Source organism: Oncorhynchus keta, chromosome 19 (assembly GCF_023373465.1).
Source record: "Oncorhynchus keta strain PuntledgeMale-10-30-2019 chromosome 19, Oket_V2, whole genome shotgun sequence".
Taxonomy (NCBI): Eukaryota; Metazoa; Chordata; class Actinopteri; order Salmoniformes; family Salmonidae; genus Oncorhynchus; species Oncorhynchus keta.
The window spans coordinates 43,536,270-43,562,063 of record NC_068439.1 but is presented as its reverse complement, the minus strand read 5'-3'; the positions used below and the strand labels follow the sequence as shown (position 1 = coordinate 43,562,063).

The window sequence follows — 25,794 nt, the reverse complement described above, 5'->3', positions numbered from 1 at the left end:
TAGTGGACTATAAAAGGAATTGTAGGGTGCCATTTCAGAAGAAGTCACAGTGCTGTGCTGATGTGTGCTGCGTGTGGACATGTGTGGACATGTCTTTGTGTGCATGCTTCTTAGAGGTTCTTACAAGGTTTTATTATTACTTACAAGGGATTAGTCTGTGTCATAAATACTTTTGTCTAGTAATATGGACTCAACAAAATATTAATTCCACACTTCCCCCTCTGCCAGTAGCCTAAGTGACACACACTTAAGCCTGGTTCACACTACAGGCCTTAATACTGATTGTTCAAACAGCAAATTACAAGTGACCAAATCAGATGTGTTCAGACAGCAGTCATTTGCTGACATGGCTACGCTTGTTGTCATAGCGTAGCCATAACGACAGGTGTATGTGCAGTGGTGCAGGTTGATTGGTGGTGCTCGTGCTTCCTATTCCTCAGAAGTTATGTAGCAAGCTAAGGTGACAACAATGCCTGCCTTATACGTTTCCCAGTTGCTTTGAATGTTCAAAATCATAGTGTAAGAACACAAACTTTCAAAGGGAGTCATTTTTGGCAAGTCACAGCAGTCAGCTATAGCTAGGTAGCTGTTTAGCTTTCTGGCACATTCACTCATTTTGTTTGTAAACAATTAACAAGCTAGTTAGCTACAACCTCCATGTTCTTGTCAAACTCAACAGAGTAGCTAGCAAGCAACAAGAAATGACAAATGAGTCCAAAAACCACTTGACGGCAAATAAATCAGATTTGACCGTTCAGACAAGTCGCTTGGCCAGGAATGAGATTTATATCTGAATTCAAATCACCTACAAAGGTGGTTGTGAAATGTGGCTTGAAATATCAGATTCCATATGCTTTATGGCTGTTCAGACTGCAAGAAAATTTACACATTTTAATACTCCCCCCAAATTAATTTGAGTCACTTCAAACTACCAGTGTGAACAAGGCTTTAGACAGAGGAAAATATATAATTCGTACAAAAATTACCACATATCACTCAAGATTCAGATTTTTTTTAATTGAAAGTCCAACACAAACCCACTATAAAGGAGAAATGGCTGCGGAGACGGCTCATTCAGCTTAACTCAAAATTGTCACAGGATTCAGGACTTTCTTTACATGTATCAATTAAATGCTAAACTGGGATATGTCATGACTCCTAAATTATATGGCCATTGTACAATAAAATGTTGATAAAACAATATATATCTTCCACTTGAATGAATACAAAAAAAAAACGTTTTTTAATTTTTAAAAAATATACTCTGAACATTTTATTGTGTGCATTTGGGGAGTTAAACTTAATTTATGCAGTTTGTTTATAATCTCTTTTTGTTTGTTTATTAAAGTTTTTATCCACATCAGCTAGACTTCTTTGGTCAAAAAGCTTTAACAATTAATTAACATTTACAGGATTTAAATTCAATCAAAAACAAAGATGACATACTATATTTAATTCAATTCCCAAATGGAGTAACCTACATTTTCTCTCTTCATAAAATACCATAATAACCAGACCATAGCCAATCAAGTTTAAAAATAGCATGAATTCTTAAGCTTACAGAATCAAACCAATTTAGTTGCCTGTCAAACACTGAAACCAAGTGTGAAAATGGATTTATAAAAGGCAAATTGCTGGCAGAAACAAAATCTTCACTAAAGAAAATGGTAGAGACTTTCAAGCAATTTCTTTCACAATATATACTGTCTGGGACAGACACATGACATTTGAACAGCTAGAGTTGGTTTTATGTTAAAACCATAAATGTGTTGAGGCCAGGACAAGCAAAATTAGGGATAAGTTTTATGTTTCTTTAAAACACAAATAAGCTATGAAAACCTGAATTAAATATCAGGATAACAAAACACTTCACACCTAATGTAATTGATAGTGATTGTTACAACAGATGAACATAAAAACAAGGGAAACAGTCCTCCTGAAACGTGTACAGATTCAACTCTCTTGTAAAGTACCAACCCATGACTTGTAATATGTACTAATATCCTAACCATGTACTTAATTTGACTTTCAAATCTGGCATAAACTCTATGTAAATGGCATTGCTTGATAAAACACCAGTTAAACACCACTTTCTTATATAGACACATCTAACAATCGTGTTATTGGGTATTTTCCAGGTTACATCACAGTAACCAAAATAACTTTAAAGAGGAAAATGCAACCGATAACAGTGCTCATTGAAAATCCAAATGATCAAAACGTGTCAAAAACAATAGTTCAGATATGTCAAATTGCCAATATGGTTTTGCACGCCATCTACTGTATAAGTCCATGCATGGCTAACTCAGCACCACATAGTACACTGAAATATATTAGAATCGATTCATGCTACATTAGGACAGCACAATCATGGTCTCAGCGTTAATAAGAAGTAAGAACTACTGCTTGTGTCAAAAAGATTGAGGCAGTAGCGCTGGGCCGCCGTCCTGTCTGTTCAGATAGTACCGGTGCATTAAGTCTGACATCAGTGGGCTCATTGAACAGCTTCTATCCCCAAGCAATACGACTAATAAATAGCTACACGTAGTATCTGAGTTTACCTTGTATCTATATTGACCTTTTATTTCAATATTTGCACTGTCTCTATGCACATTCACAGGGCCCTACACACACACACGCAAACACTCACTCCATGATTTGCTCACTCACAAATACATTTCTACTGACTCTACACACCCGCACACCCACACAAGCTGATGCTAATCTGTTTCTTATATCCTGATGTCTAGTCCCCTTACCACTATACTGGTTTACCTCCATTCCTCCAGTATACCTACACATGTAAAATATGGTATTGGATCTGACTTTAAAATATTTCCTGTATATAGTATGCTTGCTTAATTGTGAACTTCATATATCCTATTATAGTTTTTTTCTAATAATACATTGTTATTGATTATTGCATTGTGGGGTATTGAGTTTGCAAGAAAGGCATTTCACTGTACTTGTGCATGTGACATTAAAACTTTAAATTGTTCCAGAATGTTCTCCTTTCACTGACAGTTATACTCAAAAGGGTAAGACAATTAGTGAAAACCAGAAACCGAGCACTAAGGGCCAAGCGCCTACACAGCACTGTATGTTTGCAGAGCTGATACAACAGAAGCTAACAGAGCCGACAAAACCGGTTCAACTAGATCTGATCCTAACCATAACAACGGCGAAGAGACTGATCAGGATTCAGTTGTGGGAGCAAAGAGTTCACATTGCTGTGTATCTGATTATGTTTTGATCTTGAATTGTGACATTACATTTTATAAGTGCCAAACACTATAGGTAAATCAACTCCACACAACTGTCAATATGTAGGCCTTGACATTGAAGTCAAGACACAGGTAGGTAACAACTGATTCCCAACAGACAAGAATGACTTCAGCTAATTAGATGCAGAGCTAGGGACATGTTTATGAGATGCAAGATCACTCCTTCTCATGCAGGAATCCCTTCAAAGGCAACAACACCTGCTGTTAACCACCATGTAATACCATTGCTGTATCTTGGTGTTATATTTGTCTGGTTTATTTCTATCTATGCAGTGGCTGCAAACTTCCACAAAGCTTCTCGCTCAAACTCCTCCATCGCCTCCTCCAGGGCTTCATCATCCTGCCCATCAACCTCCAAGATGTCTGCCATGTCCTCTAAAATGTCTGCCACATCTTCAGCGAAGTCACTGAAGAGAACTTTGTCATGGACGAACACACCGTCTTGAAAAAACATGCCGACCAACTTCTGAATCTCGGCTTTGCTGTCCGGCGTAGCCCTCTCCAGCTTGCTCAGGTAGCCGTCTAATAACTCCTCGAATTCAGACAGTTCCACAGGAAAGAGTCCTTCCTGGCTAGCGCAGTCCTCAACACCGCTACAGCCCGCCAGGGGGCGAACGTTGCGTCCAAGTTTCTCCTCCTGGTGCTTCCAGAAGCTGGTGTGGTCATACTGGTGGGTCTGGTGGTGGTGGTGATGTTGCTGCTGATGGTTGGAGTCTTGTTGATGGTGATGATTGGACTCTTTCTTGTAGTCTTTCCTGGACTGCCAGGGCCTCTCCTGCTTTCTTTTATCCCTGTCCATCCTGCGCTCATTCTTCTTTCTCTCCCACTCATCCTGGGATTTCCTCCAGGCATCTTTATGAGAGTTTTGTTTGTTTGCCTTCCAGTCCCTGTCCTTCCTCTTGTCTTTCTCTTTCCATCCGCACGCATTCTTGTCTTTGCAGTGTTTCCAGTCTTTCTCTCCCTTCCACTCCTTCTTCTCCTTTTTCCAGTGGTCTTTGCTGTTGTCCTTGGCTTTCCTCCCGTCCCTCTTGTTCCCGCTCTCCCTTGGCTTCTTCTTGCCCTCAATCCTGTTCCCCATCTTCTCCACCTGCTCACTGAGCCTCTTCTGGATCTCAACCAGGCTCTCCCTCACCGTCTTCTGGTACCCACCATCCTTCTTATACCCACCATCCTTCTTCATCCCCTCCAGTCTCTTCCTGCTTTCCTCCAACAGCACCTTCTGCCTCTGAAGCTCTTCCTTCACCCTGGCCCCCTCTCTCGGAACCCTCCTCTTTTCGGGCCCTGCTGTGGTGCTACTCTGGTTGCTAATCCCAGGTTGACCAGTAGGGGGTGGAGTTGAGCTTGAGGGAGGTGGGGGTGTTTCCTTGTTGGCTGAGGTAGACATATCAGAACAAAAATCAGTGAGTTACCGGTAGCTAACTCCGTTCCGTACATATGAGGGCAATCGCGGCATTCAAAAAAGACTGCAATGAAAACTAATGGGACTGTAGCGAATGTTGGCATCAAAATCCAGGGTGTGAACTAAGTTTGGATTCAGCATTGATTGACATGGTAATGGACCAATACTAACTGACCCCTCTGATGCTGTACGTTAAAGTGTGATGTGTCACGACGTAACGTACAGCAGCATAATGCAACTCATTCTGTGTCATACAGCCTCTCTCCACCAGGTGTAGCGCTTCTCTCGCAGATTAAAAACAAGAAATTATCAATGGTGAGTGTAAAGTTATTTACTTGTGAATTCATCAATAGTTAATTCAATCAATTGTTAATTTTTCGCGTAAACACTGCGAACCTTCATGACTCAAAAACCATTACACCCAGTTTAATTGCGAAGATAAATTTAGCGCCGCCCTATGTATGTAATGAGACATTATATAAACTCTTTATATAGTGTTTTATTTACATTTTAGAGGTGATCAATTGGACAAATCTTGTGAAAAAAGCCGGTTCCCCACACGACATATCTCCCCCTTTCACTATGACGCAGTAGCTTTCGCTTCCCCACCCGGAAAGGGGATAAATTGTGCTTTACAATGGTATTCATATTACAGTTGACCTGGAAGTATTACGTTTTTGGGGGAACTAAAATAAAGGTCACATGTACAGAACAGCACAATGTACAAAAGTGAATTAGTTACAGTTACAGCTACCATACCAGAGAATTATGTTACATGCATGTTAAAGAAGAGATTCACAACAGTAATTAAACCTCCCCTGAACCATACAGTTCACTTTGATCAGGGTTGGGGTAAATTCAAATTGAAGGCAGTCAATTCAGGAATTGATTTGAATAAAACATTTTTAACATAAAACATTTTAAACTTTTGAAATAAATTGCTTCTAGTTTTGAATTTATTTAGAAGTCACTGGAATGTCCATTTACTTCCTGAATGAACTGCCTTACTCGAAAAATACTGACATATTTATAGATTATCAAACAAATGATGGATATTATCAATGGAAGAAAGACGAATGAATAACAATGTGTTCACAGTGAAATGAAAATACTGTACCTTCTGTGATTTGGGACAGTTCGGTCACTCTGGCCCTCAGCGACTCCAGCTCCTCCTTCAGGCCAGGCAGGGATGACAGCTCTTCTTTCATATAATTTTCTTGCTCCAGATCTCCTTTTCCGTTTTCTTTACCCTTTGCGGATCCTGCATTTAGGACGGAGTCAAGTTCCTCTTTATGGGCCTGTAACAGAGAGGGGAAAATGTTGCTTTATTTCTAGGAAGGTAGGACATAATAATAAAGACTCTAAAAAGATTTAAATGTAAAATAATTAGACTGTGGATCAGACTTTTTCAGGATGTTTTAGTCCAAAGATCCTGAGCTTTACAAAGCTCCGGCGCATGTGTATATTCTCTACTTTATGCGCAGAGAACAGGCTACTCAGGCGAATGGTGCTCGTTTCATAAAGTTAGATCAAAACTGAATCAATGTCTGCAAGATCACATAATGGTCACAGTATTCAAGGGTGAGACAGGATTTGCCCTTTGGCGAGTGAGAATTAGCAATCATAAAAGCTAACACTGCCATTTCTTATTTTTCTCCTGACCTAGTCAGCCAGATCAGAGAAACAACCTGTTGGTACAGCACATCTTAGCCATAGAGCCTCAAAGTCTTTGTATAGGCCCGACAGGCGCCGAGGCACTTGACTAAAGAGTTGATTCCCAATATAAAAAGACTGAAGGCATTGCGGCCTGTATTGCATTCCTGATCTTGAATGGTCATGTGTCAGCTCTCAACTGGTCTCATCTCAGTTTTCAAATTATTAACAAATTTACAGTTGTGTTACACCTCAGGTCCTCTGCGCTGCAGGACGAAACAGAACTCCCTGTTGCAATGACATCTGCAGATGATTACTAGATACAGAGCTTATACTTTTGAATGTTGCATTATGAAGTGGGATTGAAATAGATTGAATTGTAATTTGTCAAGTTCCTCTTTATGGGCCTGTAACAGAGAGGGGGAAACATTGCTTTATTCTTAGTAAGGTAGGATCTTTTAGTCCAAAGATCCAGAGCTTCCCTAAGCTTCTGTGTGTGACAAGCATTTCTCTACATTCGCATTAACATCTGCTAACCATGTGTATGTGACCAATAAAATTTGATTTGATGTGTGGATCATGTTTTGCGCATGTGTATATTCTCTACGCGCAGAGAACAGGCTGCTCAGGTGAATGGTGCTTGTTAAATACTGATACCAATGTCTGCAAGATCACATAATGATCACAGTATTCTACAAAACAGAAACAAATATAATAGTAATGATTTATTCTGTTATGTGGAATACCGTCATCAGAACGTGATCTTGCAGACATTAATTCCGCTTTGATCCAACTTTATTAAAACGAGTACCATTCGCCCGAGTAGCCTGTTCTCTGCCCGTAAAGTAGAGAATATACACATAAGCAGAGATGTCGGAAGCTCCGGATCTCCAGCGGACTGGAGATCCTGAAAAAGTCGGGTTTCAAAGCCATTCCGAAAAAAAGGATATGGTTCATGGGCTGACCTGGAGTTGTGTTTCTAACTGGGAGATTTGCAGATTTTCTTGTGCCAGTTTATCCAAAAGCTCCTTCATCTCCTGAGGATCGTTTAGCCAGTCCTGTCCAGCAGAATATAAATCACAGACAATCAACACAGCATTATATACACTACCGTTCAAAAGTTTAGGGTCACTTAGAAATGTCCTTGTTTTTAAATGAAAAGCAAATTTTTTGTCCATTAAAATAACAAATTGATCAGAAATACAGTGTAGACATTGTTGATGTCTAGGCAGCATCCCGGGGCATGCCCCTTTTTTGCATTTTTTGCATAAACAAAAACAAAACAAAATTACCAGGACCAAGACTTAAGGCTGCAAGTACAAAAAAAAACCAGACATCTTATCTCTAAGTTTGTCCAGTTCCTTTAACATCCATCCCAATACAACATCGTTGAAAGTGACGATGACCGAGAAGGTAGGATAGAGCAACAGACCTGGTTTTGTTCTTTCCCACTCAGCTCATCCGAGTCATCTGTCAAAAAAGAAAACAGTACATCAAACCACGTTTTCCAAACTTATGTAACGTATATCAACACACCTGCATATATTTGATCATCCAAAAGGCAAAGCCCATTTTTAACTACTCTACCAGAGCATAACATTGTTGGGAAGTTATTTGGTCATTGGCACAATCTCTGACTATTTGAAAGGTTCTTCCATCTCCATAGAGGAACTCTGGAGCGCTTTCAGAGTGACCTTCGGGTTCTTGGTCACATCCCTGACCAAGGCCGTTCTCCCTCAATTGCTCAGTTTGGCCGGGCGGCCAGCTCAAGGAAGAGTCTTGGTGGTTTCAAACTTCTTCCATTTAAGAATGATGTGGGCCACTGTATTCTTGGGGACCTTCAATGCTGAAGAAAGCTTTTGGTACCCTTCCCCAGATCTATGACTCGACACAATCCTGTCGTCTCGGAGCTCTACAGACAATTCCTTCGACCTCATGGCTTGGTTTTTGCTCTGACTTGCACTGTCAACTGTGGGTCCTTACATAGACAGGTGTGCCTTTCCAAATCATGTCCAATCAATTGAATTGACCACAGATGGACACCAATCAAGTTGTAGAAACATCTCAAGGATGATCAATGGAAACAGGATGCACCTGAGCTCGATTACAATTATCATAGCAAAGGGTCTGAATACTTGTGTAAATAAGGTATCTGTTTTTTATATTTAATACATTTGCAAACATTTCTAAAAACCTGTTTTCACTTTGTCATTATAGGGTATTGATGTGTAGACTGATAACAAAAAAAAATCTTGAATCAGTTTTAGAATAAGGCTGTAACAAAATGTGGAAAAAGTCAAGGGGTCTGAATACTTCCGAATGCATTAAGTCATACATTTTATCATAAGAATGAAATTGACACATTGTTCAGTCTGTGTGTGTGTGTATTAAAATGTCCATTCCATAAGAAAAGAAATGGAAAAAGATTACACTAGCAAAATCTGGTTTAGGTTGAACTCACCAGAGAGGAAGAGGGACCCTAAACAGAGCAGGACAAGGGCACACACAATGCATGTGTTCATAGAGAAGCCCTTCTCTTTCCTCTCTGCCATTTTGAACTCCACCTCTTCATCTTCCGATGTCATTTCTGGTGCCACATATCTCCTCCTCAGAGCAACTCCTTCCTCAGAACTCGTGTCAGCTCTTCCAAAGTCAAAGCTACTGGTAGATTCTAGCAGAGGAACAGACAAGAATAACAGAAAGATCGATGATAAGCTAAATGAAATAAAATCATGCACTAAAGCTATTGAACATTTTATACAAAAGTGTTAGATGGTAGAATGCTCTGAATGTAGATATATCTTGTGTGTAATTCTAGCGCAAATGTTGTTTTTGTAACTGTTCAATGAGTCGGGGTGTGTTAACACCCATGTGTTTTTTGAATTTGGATGAGTCGGATGGAGGACCGGATACTGATCCTGAAATCGACTATGGCGATGACAATGTGAGGTCTTCATCTGATTCGGATTTTGATTTTCTTTCACATTTCTGTTTTGCATTATTTATCAACCATTGGTGTTTATGGCAAAATTTTAACTGGATTGTATTCCATTTAGTCATCAAATGTACAAATAAAATGTGTTGCAGCAGACCTTTGTAGAATAATAAAGAACACATTTGTAGGTGCATGTTATGTACTTAAAAATATACAAATATTCAATATAAACTAAATATTCTTAAGACAACTACAGTCAATCAAATTATTATTTTGTACAATGGTATTTATTTAGTTTGATTACAACCCAGTAGGTGAATCTGATGCGTAGACTAAAGGAGACACCAGACAACATTCTTTATCAGGTACTTGTAGGATGAGAAACCATGTTGTTCTAGGGTTAATTGTATGCTATATCTCAGAAAATGTTTACTGATTTCCAACCTAGTGTACAAATCCATACCGTCTTCCTTTGGTATATCAGTCACTTTTTCAGGCAATTCAGTCTCCTCCTTTTCCACTGCTGGATCTTCTGCTGCCTCCTCTGAACCAATGGTCTCTGGAGGAGGACCATCAGGGTCTGGGCTTTCTGGAACAGCATGGGGTTCTGGGGCAGGGCTTAGAGGCTCCTCAGAGCTCTCTGGGAGGGGGCCAATATCAGTGACAGTGTCAGATTGGGAGCCCGTTGGGGTGAGAGAGTCTGTGTGAATGCTTATGTCAGATTCGGCACTAGTTTCCAGGGCAAGACTCTCAAATACAGGGCCTGGAACAGTGTGGGTATCAAGGGTGGAGCTCTCAGGGACATGGCTTAACTCAGGCTCAACCTCTGAGGGGGGTGGTTCTGTGAAGGGAACATTCAGTGGCACAACCATGTCGACATGAGTGACAAAGGGCATGGCAGCGAGTTGCTCATTGTCAGTGGGGGAGCTGGTTACCATATCATGGATAATGGGGGGTTCAGGTTGACTCGCCAGGTCAGGGTCAAGGGGCGCATGGCTAGACGGGGATGGGCTTAACAGGGTAGGGATGGAGGGGACAGGGCCCTCGCAGATATCAGGAGTTGTTTCCTGGCAAACCTGGGAATCAGAAGAGAATAAAAGCACAAACCTTTATAGTAATTGGTAATAATGAGTTATAACCATAGACATCATATGCCATATAGCATAAGACACCATTTTGAACGTTGTATTATGAAAGATTATGCTGTGAGAACGATACCCTCAGAAAGCATTGTGTTCATCAGGGACTCACAGTACAGACCTGTTGGCCCTCCTCTGACAGAACTGTTTGTACTGGAGTCTCCGGGTCACTTGGCTTAGACTCCACAGTGGCCCCTGGAACAGCATCCAACAAAACATTAATAACATAACATGAACAACATCCACACAAGTTCATTATGCAACATCTATACATTTAGACAACAACAGAATACACCACAGAAAGCATAGGGAAACCGTATCATTGTAAGATTGAGATCAGGTACCCGTGACTTCCTCTGACAGACTAGGGACATCACAAAGACTCTCAGTCCCATCATCCACTGGACCCACGCTCTCAGCAGCTTCCTAAGGGCATAGGGTTCTCACGGTCAACTCAACCTTTGTCTATTCACCTCACCATTCATTCATTCACACTGCCACAGAATGTGGAAATGTAATTTAAAACTCACAGCATTGAATACCAATCTATAATCAAATGCTGTGATGGGGTGATCAGCCTATTCTTTCATCATAACATTTGGCAAGGTGTCAGCACCAGACCTCAATTTCAAATACTGAGCATTTGCTTGAGTATGCCTGGAGCAGAGTTGCCATGGCCACGGTTTTCCACAAATTGGGCTACTTTGAAAAACAATGTCGTGGGTGAAATTGTATTGGTTGCGGGTTATTGGGCTACTTCTAAGTTGCACTGCAGCCGCTATGACATTTCTCTTATTATTTTTATTTTATTTCACTGTGACCTGATGCTGTTGACTATCAGGCAGTGAAGCAGGCTGTTGCGATGTCTGTGTGGGCCTGATGGGGAGGGCTGGAGGGGTGTCTGAGAGTGTGTTGAGAGCGCTGCAGCAGGCAGCCGAGTGCACTAGTCGAGTGAGTGAAGACAGAGCAGAACGTGTGCAATTTTTACCAGTTATAGGACATTTAGATTGTCCTTATGGAGACCTCTTTTTTACCAATCCCTTTTCCATAAAACATTAACAAGCTAGAACTGATGCGCATCAAGAAATAACAGTGGAAAAAGCACTGGAAAACAACTATAGGCGCATTAGATATATTTGCTCGGAGGTGGTTTAAATTCCATTCCAATGTCGACTTTGCTTATAAACCGTTACAAGCAAAGTGTTTAACCCATATTCAGTTCTAGGGTCTCGAGGGCTGGAAATTTGAAATGGAAGTTATGAACCTCCCTTGCGTGCTTCTGTTATGGGAGTAAAAATTCCTCAATAAAACTGACATTAAAATGTGGAGAATTATACAGTGGGGCAAAAAAGTATTTAATCAGCCACCAATTGTGCAAGTTCTCCCACTTAAAAATATGAGAGAGGCAATTTTCGAGCTAATTTTCATCATAGGTACACTTCAACTATGACAGACAAAATGAGAAAGAAACATCCGGAAAATCACATTGTAGGATTTTTAATGAATTTATTTGCAAATTATGGTGGAAAATAAGTATTTGGTCACCTACAAACAAGCAAGATTTCTGGCTCTCACAGACCTGTAACTTCTTCTTTAAGAGGCTCCTCTGTCCTCCACTCGTTACCTGTATTAATGGCACCTGTTTGAACTTGTTATCAGTATAAAAGACACCTGTCCACAACCTCAAACAGTCACACTCCAAACTCCACTATGGCCAAGACCAAAGAGCTGTCAAAGGACACCAGAAACAAAATTGTAGACCTGCACCAGGCTGGGAAGACTGAATCTGCAATAGGTAAGCAGCTTGGTTTGAAGAAATCAACTGTGGGAGCAATTATTAGGAAATGGAAGACATACAAGACCACTGATAACCTCCCTCGATCTGGGGCTCCACGCAAGATCTCACCCCGTGGGGTCAAAATGCAAAAATCCCAGAACCACACGGGGGGGGACATAGTGAATGACCTGCAGAGAGCTGGGACCAAAGTAACAAAGCCTACCATCAGTAACACACTACGCTGCCAGTGACTCAAATCCTGCAGTGCCAGACGTGTCCCCCTGCTTAAGCCAGTACATGTCCAGGCCCGTCTGAAGTTTGCTAGAGAGCATTTGAATGATCCAGAAGAAGATTGGGAGAATGTCATATGGTCAGATCAAACCAAAATATAACTTTTTGATAAAAACTCAACTCGTCGTGTTTGGAGGACAAAGAATGCTGAGTTGCATCCAAAGAACACCATACCTACTGTGAAGCATGGGGGTGGAAACATCATGGTTTGGGGCTGTTTTTCTGCAAAGGGACCAGGACGACTGATCCGTGTAAAGGAAAGAATGAATGGGGCCATGTATCGTGAGATTTTGAGTGAAAACCTCCTTCCATCAGCAAGGGCATTGAAGATGAAATGTGGCTGGGTCTTTCAGCATGACAATGATCCCAAACACACCGACCGGGCAACGAACGAGTGGCTTCGTAAGAAGCATTTCAAGGTCCTGGAGTGGCCTTGCCAGTCTCCAGATCTCAACCCCATAGAAAATCTTTGGAGGGAGTTGAAAGTCCGTGTTGCCCAGCAACAGCCCCAAAACATCACTGCTATAGAGGAGATCTGCATGGAGGAATGGGCCAAAATACCAGCAACAGTGTGTGAAGACTTACAGAAAACATTTGACCTCTGTCATTGCCAACAAAGGGTATATAACAAAGTATTGAGATACACTTTTGTTATTGACCAAATACTTATTTTTCACCATAATTTACAAATAAATTCATTAAAAATCCTACAATGTGATTTTCTTTCTCATTTTGTCAGTGTACCTATGATGAAAATTACAGGCCTCTCTCATCTTTTTAAGTGGGAGAACTTGTACAATTGGTGGCTGACTAAATACTTTTTTGCCCCACTGTACATTTGCATCTGTAGCCTATTAATTTATATGCCATTGTTGGCTACTTGAGCCTATCATTTGATCCAATAAATGTACAAATGAAGCCATTACCTGAGCCATCTCAAATCAATGTGTGCCTCATGTGTAGCCTACTTGGACATGGCAAACAGATTTAAATAGTCTATAACTTCAGTTTATTGTTGTTGTAGCCCTTCGTTATTATGCAATTATTGATGGCCATGTTTAGTTAATTAAATTGGAAGTCATCAAAGCTCTATCGCATTTGCCGATCAGTTGTTAGAAAACAATTAGATTAACGTAACAGTGAAATTAGGTTACAGTTTTTTTTATAATGATAAAACACTGGCTGGTGTTGACAAGCAAATTCAGTTCCGAGCCATATTATTTATATTTGATTACAATTACACCATCCTCAGTAGCCTATACGAGCAGGTTACTGTGCGACACGCACTTACCTCAAAACCGCCTTGCTATTCATGTTGAATAAATGAATCTGTCAATTTGAACTAAGCAAGCTGCTAAATCATTCAGCTTACATATTGGCCTATCGGGGTCTGTAGGGTCGGCAAACATGCCATTTATAACAGTTTGTATACACAGCAAAAATGTAAACCTAAGTAAGATCAAATATCTTAAATCAAGACAATATATGCTTGATTTTGTCTGACAAGATATGTCTTCTTACCAGGCAGTTATGTTAGAGCATTTCACTTGTTTCAAGCTTTTTTGTCCTTAATTATTTTAATAAGATATAACTTGTTACTGAGATTGTATTACTGGTTCTGAGTAACTTAAAATGCTTGAAACTAGAATTACCAGAATTATAAACTTGTTTGATCAACACTGACAAGTACAAAACTGCTTTGTCAAAGTCAGAATTTCTTTTTTCATCTCTTCACATATTAAGAATAGATAATGACCAAGTAGAATTCACTGTTTTATTGTCAATCTTACACACAGCACAGCAATCATGTAGGCAAAATACAGTACAGAACAAAGACAGTACACTTTTCATATCTGGGGAACACACTGAGTTATTTGAACTGTTGTACAATTCTATTACATCCCCAAGATGGTATTTGAAAAAGTTTGGCAGTTGTTGCTAATTGTGTAATATGAGGTAAACTCAACCAGCTTTTCAGCATCCGCTAACTCAGTGGCCTGTGCAAGGTGTGGGACCTCAACTTGACAAGCCATGATGTTTCTATCAAAGCATATCATTTGAAATGTTTGATATTCCAAACAATAAAGCCTAGAATCAACAAGAAATATGTTTTTGACCAGTTCAAAATGTAGAATTCAGAACTTTAGCAAAGATCATGGACTTCTGAGTTATGTATTTATTACAAGCCATTTGACAGATACAGCATCGTTTACTTCATTGAAATCTAGGAAGTTCCTCAATGTTCCACATGAATAGATCTTCAACCAAAGATCTTCAACCTTTGATACAGGTCCCACTTCTCTTTCATTTGAAAAAAAATTGGTTGCATTGAACTGTCAACATTTTGGCAGCTTCATATATTTGGTTCTGATTGATCAAAGACTTGAACATATTTTTTAAATTGAGCTTGGAGTTGCATTGTTTAAAGAAACAATGTTTAGACTCGAACCGCATACACGTCTTACCATTGGACCCAATGACTTTCTGTGGTGGCAAATGTATCATATAATGCTGTTTAGGTGTAACATTGCAGTCTGGAAAAAGCTCCTTCCAATGCTTCAAATGATTTTCAATGAGTAACTTCAACCTAGACACAGTCGCAATGGAAAGAACAGGTGCAAATACTATCTGTACAATCTCTATTAGCTCAATTATCAGTTGTGTATGTGTGTATATGTTATGTTCCCCAGTATGTATTTCAGGAAATTCCCCCAAGCAGCTGATTGATTGGCCCCATTGCAGAGTGGAGGTCTAATCCCACCCTTTCGTTAGGGGATCCAGCTGTTGGAAATTACAAACTCCTTCTGCAGCTGGATAAAAGCCTGTGTTCCTTTGTTAGGAAGGAGAGCGCTTCTTTGTATGTCCTGTGTTTCGTTGTTGATCTGTAAAGGATTTTGTAGCCGGTCCTACTGAGGTATGTGTATGCCAAAAGGACTGTGTTTGTGATTATTGAAATTGTTCCCAGGGGGGGAAGGGGAAGGCACCTTGGGGGTTCTTAGGCAAGAAGCCTGCGGGCATACATATACCCGTAGTGTGTACTCTGTCTATGCACACTAGGTAAGACCTGGGCGGACCACCCCCTGTATTTTGGTTAGCGCGCCAGGTGGCGTTAAGGTTAGGTAAGTAGTGGCTAGGCAGGTAAGGTAGAGGACTAACATTTACTTTCTTTGGTTCCATCCAGCCCCTTTTCCCAAATTACCGTGAAGGAAATACATTCCCTAGTAACAGTAAAGTTCTTTGCCATCCTTACCCGCACCTGCAATCCCATACTACTTTCACTCAACAGGGAGCTAAGTGTAGCAGGGTGTTGCGTTCCCACATTGCTACTAGGGAACGATATCGCTGGTGGTAACGTCACTCCTGTGTTAGGTAGTAGACGATAAATTGGTTCAAGCATTTCCCTATGTTTTTCCTGCTTGTGTGTTAACAAGGGCACAATCTCACAAGCTGGGAGATGTGGTGGATTTGTCTAGTTCCATTTTTGAGAATGTTGAGGTAGAAGACACTGCACTCAGTATTCCTTCTGCAATGCTGATGGTTTTTACCCCCGTAAAAACTATGGCAAGGGAAAGTGAAATCGTGCACCAATTACATGACATCGTCTGTCACCCCCAAGAAGGTGATTGAATGTCAGAAGGGTCTTCAAGTCTTCAAGGGTTTTGCTTCAGTAATTTCCACTGAGGAAGCTAAAACTAGGGAGACCGCCTACTTCATGGAAGCAGGAGTTTTGATGTGTAAATGGGAAGCTCATAACAGTGACTGGAGTGAAGTGTGTCAAGTGGTTGTTTCCGACAGCCGGTGCTGTCACTCGCCCATGACCAGGTCGTGGTCTGGACATTTGGGGATCACAAAGACTTTAAACAGAGCCCTTCAACATTTTTTCTGGCCAGGTTTGAAGTCTGCCGTGGTCTAATTTTGTAAAACATAATATAATACATGAAAATCAATTTAGCCTCAAGTAAATAATTAAACGTGTTCAATTTGGTTTAAATAATGCAAAAACAAAGTGATAGGAGAAGAAAGTAAAAGTGCAATGTAAGAAAGCTAACGTTTCAGTTCCTTGCTCAGAACATGAGAACATATGAAAGCTGGTGGTTCCTTTTAACATGAGTCTCCAATATTCCCAGGTAAGACTTTAGGTTGTAGTTATAGGACTATTTCCCTCTATACCATTTATTTCATTAACCTTTGACTATTAGATGTTCTTATAGGCACTTTAGTATTGCCAGTGTAACAGTATAGCTTCTGTCCTTGTCCTCGCTCCCTGGGCTCGAACCAGCAACAACGACAACAGCCACCATCGGATCAGCGTTACCGATGCAGAGCAAGGGGAATAACTACTAGAAGGCTTAGAGCGAGTGAAGTTTGAAACGCTATTAGCGCGCACTAACTAGCCAGCCAGTTCACTTCGGTTACACCAGCCTCATCTCGGGAGTTGATAGGCTTGAAGTCATAAACAGCGCAATACTTGACGCACAACAAAGTGCTGCTGGCAAAACGCACGAGAGTGCCGTTTGAATGAATGTTTATGTGCCTGCTTCTGCCTAGCACCGCTCAGTCAGATACTTGTATGCTCAGTCAGATTACATGCAAAGCAGGACACGCTAGATAATATCTAGTAATATCAACCATGTGTAGTTAACTAGTGATTATTATTTTTTTATATTTTTATAAGATAAGTTTAATGCTAGCTAGCAACTTACCTTGGCTTACTGCATTCGCGTAACAGGCAGTCTCCTTGTGGAGTGCAACGAGAGAGGCAGGTCGTTATTGCGTTGGACTAGTTAACTGTAAGGTTGCAAGATTGGATCCCCCGAGCTGACAAGGTGAAAATCTGTCTTTCTGCCCCTGAATGAGGCAGTTAACCCACCATTCCTAGGCAGTCATTGAAAATAAGAATGTGTTAACTGACTTGCTTAATTAAATAAGGTGTGTATATATATATAAAAAATGTTTAAAATCGGCGCTCAAATACCGATTTCCGATTGTTATGAAAACTTGAAATCGGCCCTAATTAAATCGGTCGACCTCTACTTTAGCACTCCCTCCACCTGCTTCCTGAAGTTGTCCAATAGTGATGATTGATACTGCTGTACCCCAGCAACAATGTCATTCACGCCTTTCTGAGTGAGAGAGAAAGATCAATCATGGAGGTTGGAACACCATGTATACAGATTTTGCTTATGACATTAACATAAGGGATCAACAATTGTAAGGTGGACAACCTAGCACTAAGAATAAACTTAACCATCACTGAACCACTACAAAATGTTCTGCATAATAATATATGCCATTTAGCAGACGCTTTTATCCAAAGCGACTTACAGTCATGTGTGCATACATTCTACGTTATGGGTGGTCCTGGGGATCGAACCCACTACCCTGGCGTTACAAGCGCCATGCTCTACCAACTGAGCTACAGAATGCAACTAACCAAATGCTGTGCTCTGTTCAGAAAAAACATCTTACCTGTGAGACAATGCTTGGCTCTGGCATTTATCACAAAAGCAGTGGCATGTGCTGTCAGATCCAAAAAATAGAGTTGACATTGAATGTTCAACCCTGACATGTGCAGGCTGGACATTACTAGTTCATGACAAATATAATGTTGGTGACAGAAGTGATTGTGAAGACTATGAATGCTATTAGTATAGCCAAGTACTTAATATGGTCAATTTCAGTAGATTACCACCAACCGAGTAACTTACTTGTTGCACTGACAGCTCCATGTTGGTCAATGCCCCTTTGCCCTTCATTCAAGTCAGGTGTTTGGAGTTAGCTAGAAGCTGATCGGGATGAATGTTGTCCTGTGTACCACATATCAAAGAGATTATTATTTGAAATTGTATTTAGTTTCACCAAGAGCTTTAAGTGTTTTGCGCCCATTTATCATTGATTCTTTTCACATTAATCCAGCTTTAGCAATTACAGCTGAAATTATCAAATAGTTCATAGGATTTTTTTTCTCCTGGATAAAAAAAAAAAGAAGATTTTAACTAGCTACCTACTTGTTCCGGTGGTAGTGGGCTTTCCGCCGATGGCTGTTCACCTGGTCTGGTGCCTTCAAGTAGGTGTTGAAGTCGTCTTCTCTTTACATGATAGAAGGAATTGTACACTCTATATTCCTCAGTGCATCCGTCAATGCCACAGAGCAACTGGAAATCAGGGCTGTGACTGTGCAATATATTGATATGGCTCGGTTTCAATGAAAAAGTAATAAAAACGCAGCAGATAACGCACCGCCAAAGCATCTTGAACATTACCAAAAGCAAGTAAAACGGTCCCACTGCTTAAGATGAAAAGAGTGTAAATAACTGAATGTTCACCAGTATTTATAATATGACCAAGTAATTTGATTGGAGTAGAGTATAACAGCACAGACTTAACTATACATGTATCACTCCACTTTACAGGTGTTCTAATAACCGTTAATTACATTAACAATCGTTATCTTAGATTGTAACAAACTTCGCACCGCAAAGATTAACATAATTCCCACAAATAACATTTGAGTTAAATTATGAAGGTTCATCAGAGGACTGTAACGTGTAGACCTACAGAAAATAACAAGCTAGTGTGCAGGAAAATGTTTGGTGCTTGGCTCCAGTCCAGTTGTGGAACTTGTTGGCGGAGCCAAATAAAATCTTTTGGTGCTTATTACTGTCAACTAATAAATGGCGCTTGTAGAACTGTTGTATAAAAGCAACATCACACTCAAGGTCATGCTGTTACAATGTTTATTATCCTCAGTGTTACGGTGTAAATGTGCCCCAAGGACTGACAGTCGATTATTTAGCGTCACCGTCTTTGGCGTCCTTTCTGTTGACAATAGAAATTAAATAGAACGGGCGCCAAAGACGGCGAAGATAATGACTGACAAGTCGATAATTTGTCTACAATCTTAGTTACGTTAATATTTGCTTGCCTAGCTAAGATTTTCATTATTATTATTATATTAATATGGGTGACAATTTAGCGTTAATGTTATTTTCATTAGGGAGGTGACAAAACCCAATGGTCACTCAAAGTGCTCCAGAGCTCCTCTGTGGAGAACCTTCCAGAAGGACTAACATCTCTGTAGCATTCTACCAATCAGGCCTTTATGGTAGAGTAGCCAGACGGAAGCCACTCCTCAGTAAAAAGCCACACGACAGCCCGCTTGGAGTTTGCCAAAAGGCACCTAAAGAGATTCTCTGGTCTGATGAAACCAAGATGTAACTCTTTGGCCTGAATGCCAAGCATCACATCTGGAAGAAACTTGGCACCATCCCTTACAGTGAAGCGTGGTGGCAGTATCATGCTGTGGGGATGTTTTTCAGCAACAGGGAGACCAGTCAGTATCGAGGGAAAGATGAACAGAGCAAAGTACAGAGAGATCCTTGATAAACCTGCTCAGGACAGGCTGGGGGCAAAGGTTCACCTTCCAACAGGACAACTACCCTAAGCACACAGCCAAGACAACGTAGGAGAGTCTTAGGGACACTCACTTCCTGGAGTGGCCCAACCTGAGCCTGATTGAAATTCTCTGGAGAGACCTGAAAATAGCTGTGCAGCAACCCTTCCCATCCAACCTGACAGAGCTTGATAGGATCTGCAGAGAAGAATGGGAGAAACTCCCCCAAATACAGGTGTGCCAGGCTTGTAGTGTCATACCCAAGTAGACTTGGGGCTGTAATTGCTGCTGAAGGTGCTTCAACAAAGTACTGAGTAAAGGATCTGAATTACTTGGGATATTTCAGTGTTATTTTTAATATATTTGTAGAAATTTCTAAACGTGTTTTTACTTTGTCATAATGGGGTAATGTATGTAGATTAGATTGAGGAGACAACCCAGATTTAAGTCAATTTTAGAATAAGGCTGTAAAGTAACAAAATGTGAAAGTGAAGGGGGTCTGAATACTTTCCAAATGCACTGTAGTTATGCACATGCAGAAAAGGGATGTATTTCAAATTATTCACCAAAACTGGCTTCTGAAGTCCTTACAAGTTCCGTTGATATTCTTTCCTAATTGGCTCTAATGCTATGGAAAAAGGGTTTATTGGATAAATGCTGCAACACCTCTCTCTCAGTGTAAAGAAATGTTCTAGTTTTCAGGCCTTTTGGGCAGGTTTAAGTGGTCATAGGGCTAGAGATTTTAGCTAGACCTGGCATGGAATGTCAGGTGGGGTTTGCAGTTTGGGGACTTTACTATTGATTTATTAAATAAGGCAAGCTCAAACAGGCAAAGTATTTAATAGATTTAAGTATTTGAAACCCAGGTCTGGCTGGCACACCATAGGTTGGTAGGGGGTGTATATCAGGGTACAACTAGATTCAGCCGCGGGCCGATTTATTCTTGAGTGGATGGTCGGGGGGGCGGAACACAATTACAAATCATTTGTAGACTGCAAATTGACTGCAAGAAGGCCAAACAGATACAATATAATGTTTGCATTAAACAATTTCAAACCTTGCTTATTTGTATACAATCACTTATGTGTGGGAATACTTGGGAACAGATTTCCTAAATGAAAATCACTTGGCGCTGATTTCCTGGTGTTATTGCAGTCCTATGTCCTACTATGAAACAAAAAAGTATTATATTTGTATTTTGGGGGGGCAAATAAAACAATTTGGCCCGCGGGCCACCAGTTGGGAAACCCTGGTGTATATCTTACCTCTGGGGACAGCATGGTCCAACTGTTGGTTGAGGATCCACTGTGGCTGCTGCCTGTGCTGCTGCTGTCAGACATTGCCCCCTTGATGCTCAGCACAGCAACTACAACTTATTCTGCAGAGGACAGAGATTCACTGACTCATGTAACAAATGTCATTATGAATCACCCAATAATAACTCATTATGTGGTTTTAAAAATGTCTGCAGTTTCTACATATAGGCCACTAGAACTGTGGCCTACTTGCACTGTGTTCCCATTATGCAATTGAACAAACTATTCATATAGGCCTAAAGAATCAAGAAATATCACGACAGTATATTACCACGGTATTGGAAAAGTTTTTTTAAAATTATTTTTCAAACCAACATCAGAAATTGAATTACACCAAATTGTCAATTGTTGGGCTACAGTGAAGAATTTAACATTAAGAAAACCATCTGAGAAATAGACTGCATAGCCTACCTTAAACTCCAGTTGCAATAATTGTATAGCATACACAAAAGCCTATAGGCCCTACAAAAAGTAAGAAATAGCAAAAATGTAGCCTGAGACATTGATAACATTGTCAAACAGTTAGCGAATCGCGATAGAGGGAGTGGCCATTTTAAAAACAGGCGGATCTTTTTTTGTATTCTCACTTGTATAATCTATTTGCATATACTTCAGACACGCCACCATGGGTTTCTTTACAGTTCCCACGCCAAAAACAGATTTAATGCATCGCTTAGTTATGCGTAGAGCCACGTCATCAGAATGGTCTGGCACGAGGTTACTCAGGCAAAAACAAGTTTAGCTTTAAAAACATCGTATCACAGCACCTCTCCTATTTCTAATGGTCCAATTTAAACTGCATTGTATTTAAATGTACATATTAAGTGTGTAAACAGTATTTTTACACACATCAGTTACTCTTTTACTATCTATAGGTATGCGCTTTGTTTTATTCTACAAACTGACATTTTTTGGCAGAAAATGACAATTGGTCAAAATAAAGATGCAGTGTTGTCAGACCTCGAATAATGCAAAGAAAATAAGTTCATATTCATTTTTAAACGATAAATGTTTTAATTTAGGAAGAGTTCAGAAATCAATATTTGGTGGAATAACCCTGTTTTTCAAATCACAGCTTTCATGCGTCTTGGCATGCTCTCCTTCCGGTTACTAGTCCAACGCTCTAACCACTAGGCTACGCTGCCGCTTGTGACCATCCATCTTCCTCTTGATCACATTCCAGAGGTTTTCAATGATTTCAGGTCTGGAGTTTGGGCTGGCCATGACAGGGTCTTGATCTGGTGATCCTCCATCTACACTTTGATTGCCCTGGCTGTGTGGCATGGAGCATTGTCCTGCTGGAAAAACCAATCCTCAGAGTTGGGGAACATTGCCAGAGCCGAAAGGAAGCAAGTTCTTCCAGGACAACCTTGTAGATGGCTTGAATCATGCATCCGTCAAAGATTCCAGCCTTGCTGAAGAACCCCCAGATCATCTCCGATCCTCCACAGAATATCACAGTGGGTGCGAGACCTGGAGAGGCCTTACAAGCCAGTGTCTCACACCCACTGTGAAATTTGGATCAAGACCAGATCAAGACCCTGAAACCCATTGAAAACGTTTTTTTTTTTTTAAACGTTATTCGAGGTCTGGCAAAATGGCATCTTTTGTTATTTTGACCAGTTGTCATTTTCTGCAAATGAATGCTCTAAATGACAATATTTGGGGGGGGTGTTGTCAGTAGTTTATAGACTAAAGCCAAAATGCTCATGTTACACAAACACATACCTAAAAATTGGTAAAACTGAGTTTTGCAGTGGTCTCTTAATTTTACATACATATGTTGGGCCAGTAACCAAAAGGTTGCTAGATCGAATCCCTGAGCTGACAAGGTAAAGATTTGTTATTCTGCCCCTGAACAAGTAGTTAATCCACTGTTCCTAGGCTGTCATTGTAAATAAGAATGTGTTAACCTTTTTAAAGTAGGCAAGTCGGTTAACATAAATATTTCTACTTTTTATGCGGACCCCAGGTAGAGTAGCCACTGCATGTGCAGTAGCTAATGGGGCTTCTAATAAACTAATCACATTCTTGCTTGATTAGGGCCCTACGCTCTAGCCTAAATGGCATCTACCGTATCTGCGCCGTTCAGATGAGCAAAAAGTCAGATCCAGTTGGAATTTAGGATGGAGGCTAGTTGTTAGCTTGGTTAGCTAAACAAAACCTGAGCTTTGGATTAGTCTTCGACAAAACCAGGACGACGTGTTCTCTTTTTAGCCAGAGGCTTACATTTCAGCTGTGTGAATTGTCCCAGTTTGCTCCAGCGAGCGGTGAAAGAGTAGAAGTCATGACACCAAACTCGAAGGAAATAAATGTTTGTAGACACATGCAGCATATTTTGATCAGTTTACCATGGTAAACAAAGGCAGAATGCAATCCCTCCCACAGTTAACGTTTCTCTCTCTTCCGCTTCCAATAGCGTTGACCACACAAAATACATGTTCCAAAGGTAATATTAGACATGTTCTTACCCTGCGGACTTCAATTCAATTTCACCGTTTTAGCTCGAATACGTCCTGGTATACTATTAGACAGCTTTCCTGTCGTGAACATCGGAAAATGTGGGAATTCCAAGCTGCGTCACTCCAATGCCTCACACTGTCTTTTCCAATGGGATGTCAATATGGCCGTTTGCGTCACCTCCCTCAAACAGAACAGCCAACCAGGGTGAAGTGTTGTGTCAGGAAAACGGCTTGATTGACGCGCGCAGGTGAAAGTGGTAGGTAATGGATACAGACCCTTCCTTCACGGATGATAAGATGCTTGCATGTGCACATTATGTACAGGAGGGGAGGCAACTTCAACCAGCCTTACATTAACGTGTTTGCAGTGAGCTATATTTTGTCGGGACTTCCCAGCCTGGCTATCCCACTTCCAACCCTGTTGCATGAGATTGCCCACCTTTTTTTTTTTTTTTTAATTTTTTTTTTTTTAATTATTTTTATTAACAACAAATCAATACATAAAGCACATGAGGGAACACAAGCATACATAGATTACAAACAATGGACAATCGAGCTAGGGGGTACAATATCACATTACAATTACACAAAGACCTTAAGGGACATGCATATACTTTCAAAAAACAGCTTTTTTGTTAGTAGAGCATTTAACCGTCTTAAAATACAGTTCAATTTCTTTTTGTAGGATACGAAAATGTGGTTTTCTGTTTGTAAATTTACATTTGTGTATATGAAATTTGGCCAAAAGAATAATGAAATTAATTAAATAAAAATGATTCCGCTTATTTCTATTGTATGTAAAGAATCCAAACAGTACATCTCTCCACAATAGTGTAAAATCTTCATAAATGTGTTCAATTATAAACCTACTGATGTCTTGCCACAGTTTTCGTACATGCATACAATGCCAAAAAAGATGCACAACTGTTTCTGGGTGGTCATTACAAAAGGAGCAATTTACATTTACATTACATTTAAGTCATTTAGCAGACGCTCTTATCCAGAGCGACTTACAAATTGGTGCATTCACCTTATGACATCCAGTGGAACAGTCACTTTACAATAGTGCATTTAAATCTTAAAAGGGGGGTGAGAAGGATTCCTTATCCTATCCTAGGTATTCCTTAAAGAGGTGGGGTTTCAGGTGTCTCCGGAAGGTGGTGATTGACTCCGCTGTCCTGGCGTCGTGAGGAGTTTGTTCCACCATTGGGGGCCAGAGCAGCGAACAGTTTTGACTGGGCTGAGGGGGAACTGTACTTCCTCAGTGGTAGGGAGGCAAGCAGGCCAGAGGTGGATGAACGCAGTGCCCTTGTTTGGGTGTAGGGCCTGATCAGAGCCTGGAGGTACTGAGGTGCCGTTCCCCTCACAGATCCGTAGGCAAGCACCATGGTCTTGTAGCGGATGCGAGCTTCAACTGGAAGCCAGTGGAGAGAGCGGAGGAGCGGGGTGACGTGAGAGAACTTGGGAAGGTTGAACACCAGATGGGCTGCGGCGTTCTGGATGAGTTGTAGGGGTTTAATGGCACAGGCAGGGAGCCCAGCCAACAGCGAGTTGCAGTAATCCAGACGGGAGATGACAAGTGCCTGGATTAGGACCTGCGCCGCTTCCTGTGTGAGGCAGGGTCATACTCTGCGGATGTTGTAGAGCATGAACCTACAGGAACGGGCCACCGCCTTGATGTTAGTTGAGAACGACAGGGTGTTGTCCAGGATCACGCCAAGGTTCTTAGTGCTCTGGGAGGAGGACACAATGGAGTTGTCAACCGTGATGGCGAGATCATGGAACGGGCAGTCCTTCCCCGGGAGGAAGAGCAGCTCCGTCTTGCCGAGGTTCAGCTTGAGGTGGTGATCGGTCATCCACACTGATATGTCTGCCAGACATGTAGAGATGCGATTCGCCACCTGGTCATCAGAAGGGGGAAAGGAGAAGATTAATTGTGTGTCGTCTGCATAGCAATGATAGGAGAGACCATGTGAGGTTATGACAGAGCCGAGTGACTTGGTGTATAGCGAGAATAGGAGAGGGCCTAGAACAGAGCCCTGGGGGACACCAGTGGTGAGAGCGCGTGGTGAGGAGACAGATTCTCGCCACGCCACCTGGTAGGAGCGACCTGTCAGGTAGGACGCAATCCAAGTGTGGGCCGCG

The 25,794-nt window shown here is 41.0% G+C and overlaps 1 protein-coding gene across 2 annotated transcripts; it reads right to left on the bottom strand.

The window, feature by feature from the left end:
* Nucleotides 1-996: 996 nt before the first annotated feature.
* LOC118398355 (pre-B-cell leukemia transcription factor-interacting protein 1-like) lies at nt 997-23,827 on the bottom strand. 2 transcript variants are annotated; one of them, XM_035793610.2, is made up of 10 exons: nt 23,659-23,827; nt 21,137-21,249; nt 10,755-10,836; nt 10,523-10,605; nt 9,735-10,347; nt 8,798-9,007; nt 7,769-7,806; nt 7,302-7,394; nt 5,801-5,981; nt 997-4,655 (listed from the first exon to the last, which is right to left on the bottom strand). In XM_035793610.2, the coding sequence occupies exons 2-10, from the start codon at nt 21,209-21,211 to the stop codon at nt 3,550-3,552; spliced, it is 2,481 nt and encodes an 826-aa protein (XP_035649503.1). In that variant the 5' UTR covers nt 21,212-21,249; nt 23,659-23,827; the 3' UTR covers nt 997-3,549. The 2 variants fall into 2 exon arrangements, with proteins under 2 accessions (XP_035649503.1, XP_035649504.1); XM_035793611.2 differs by having other exon boundaries at nt 10,532-10,605.
* Between the last annotated feature and the right edge of the window lie 1,967 nt (nt 23,828-25,794).

Bases quoted from the DNA above. Each gene is read 5' to 3' on its own strand.
- LOC118398355 (XM_035793610.2), bottom strand. From the start codon at position 21,211: ATGTCTGACAGCAGCAGCACAGGCAGCAGCCACAGTGGATCCTCAACC. The intron at 10,837-21,136 runs GTAAGATATACA...CTATGCCCTTAG, and splicing joins GGACCATGCTGTCCCCAGAG to GAAGCTGCTGAGAGCGTGGG. The intron at 5,982-7,301 runs GTCAGCCCATGA...TCTCTGTTACAG, and splicing joins AGTTAGAAACACAACTCCAG to GCCCATAAAGAGGAACTTGA.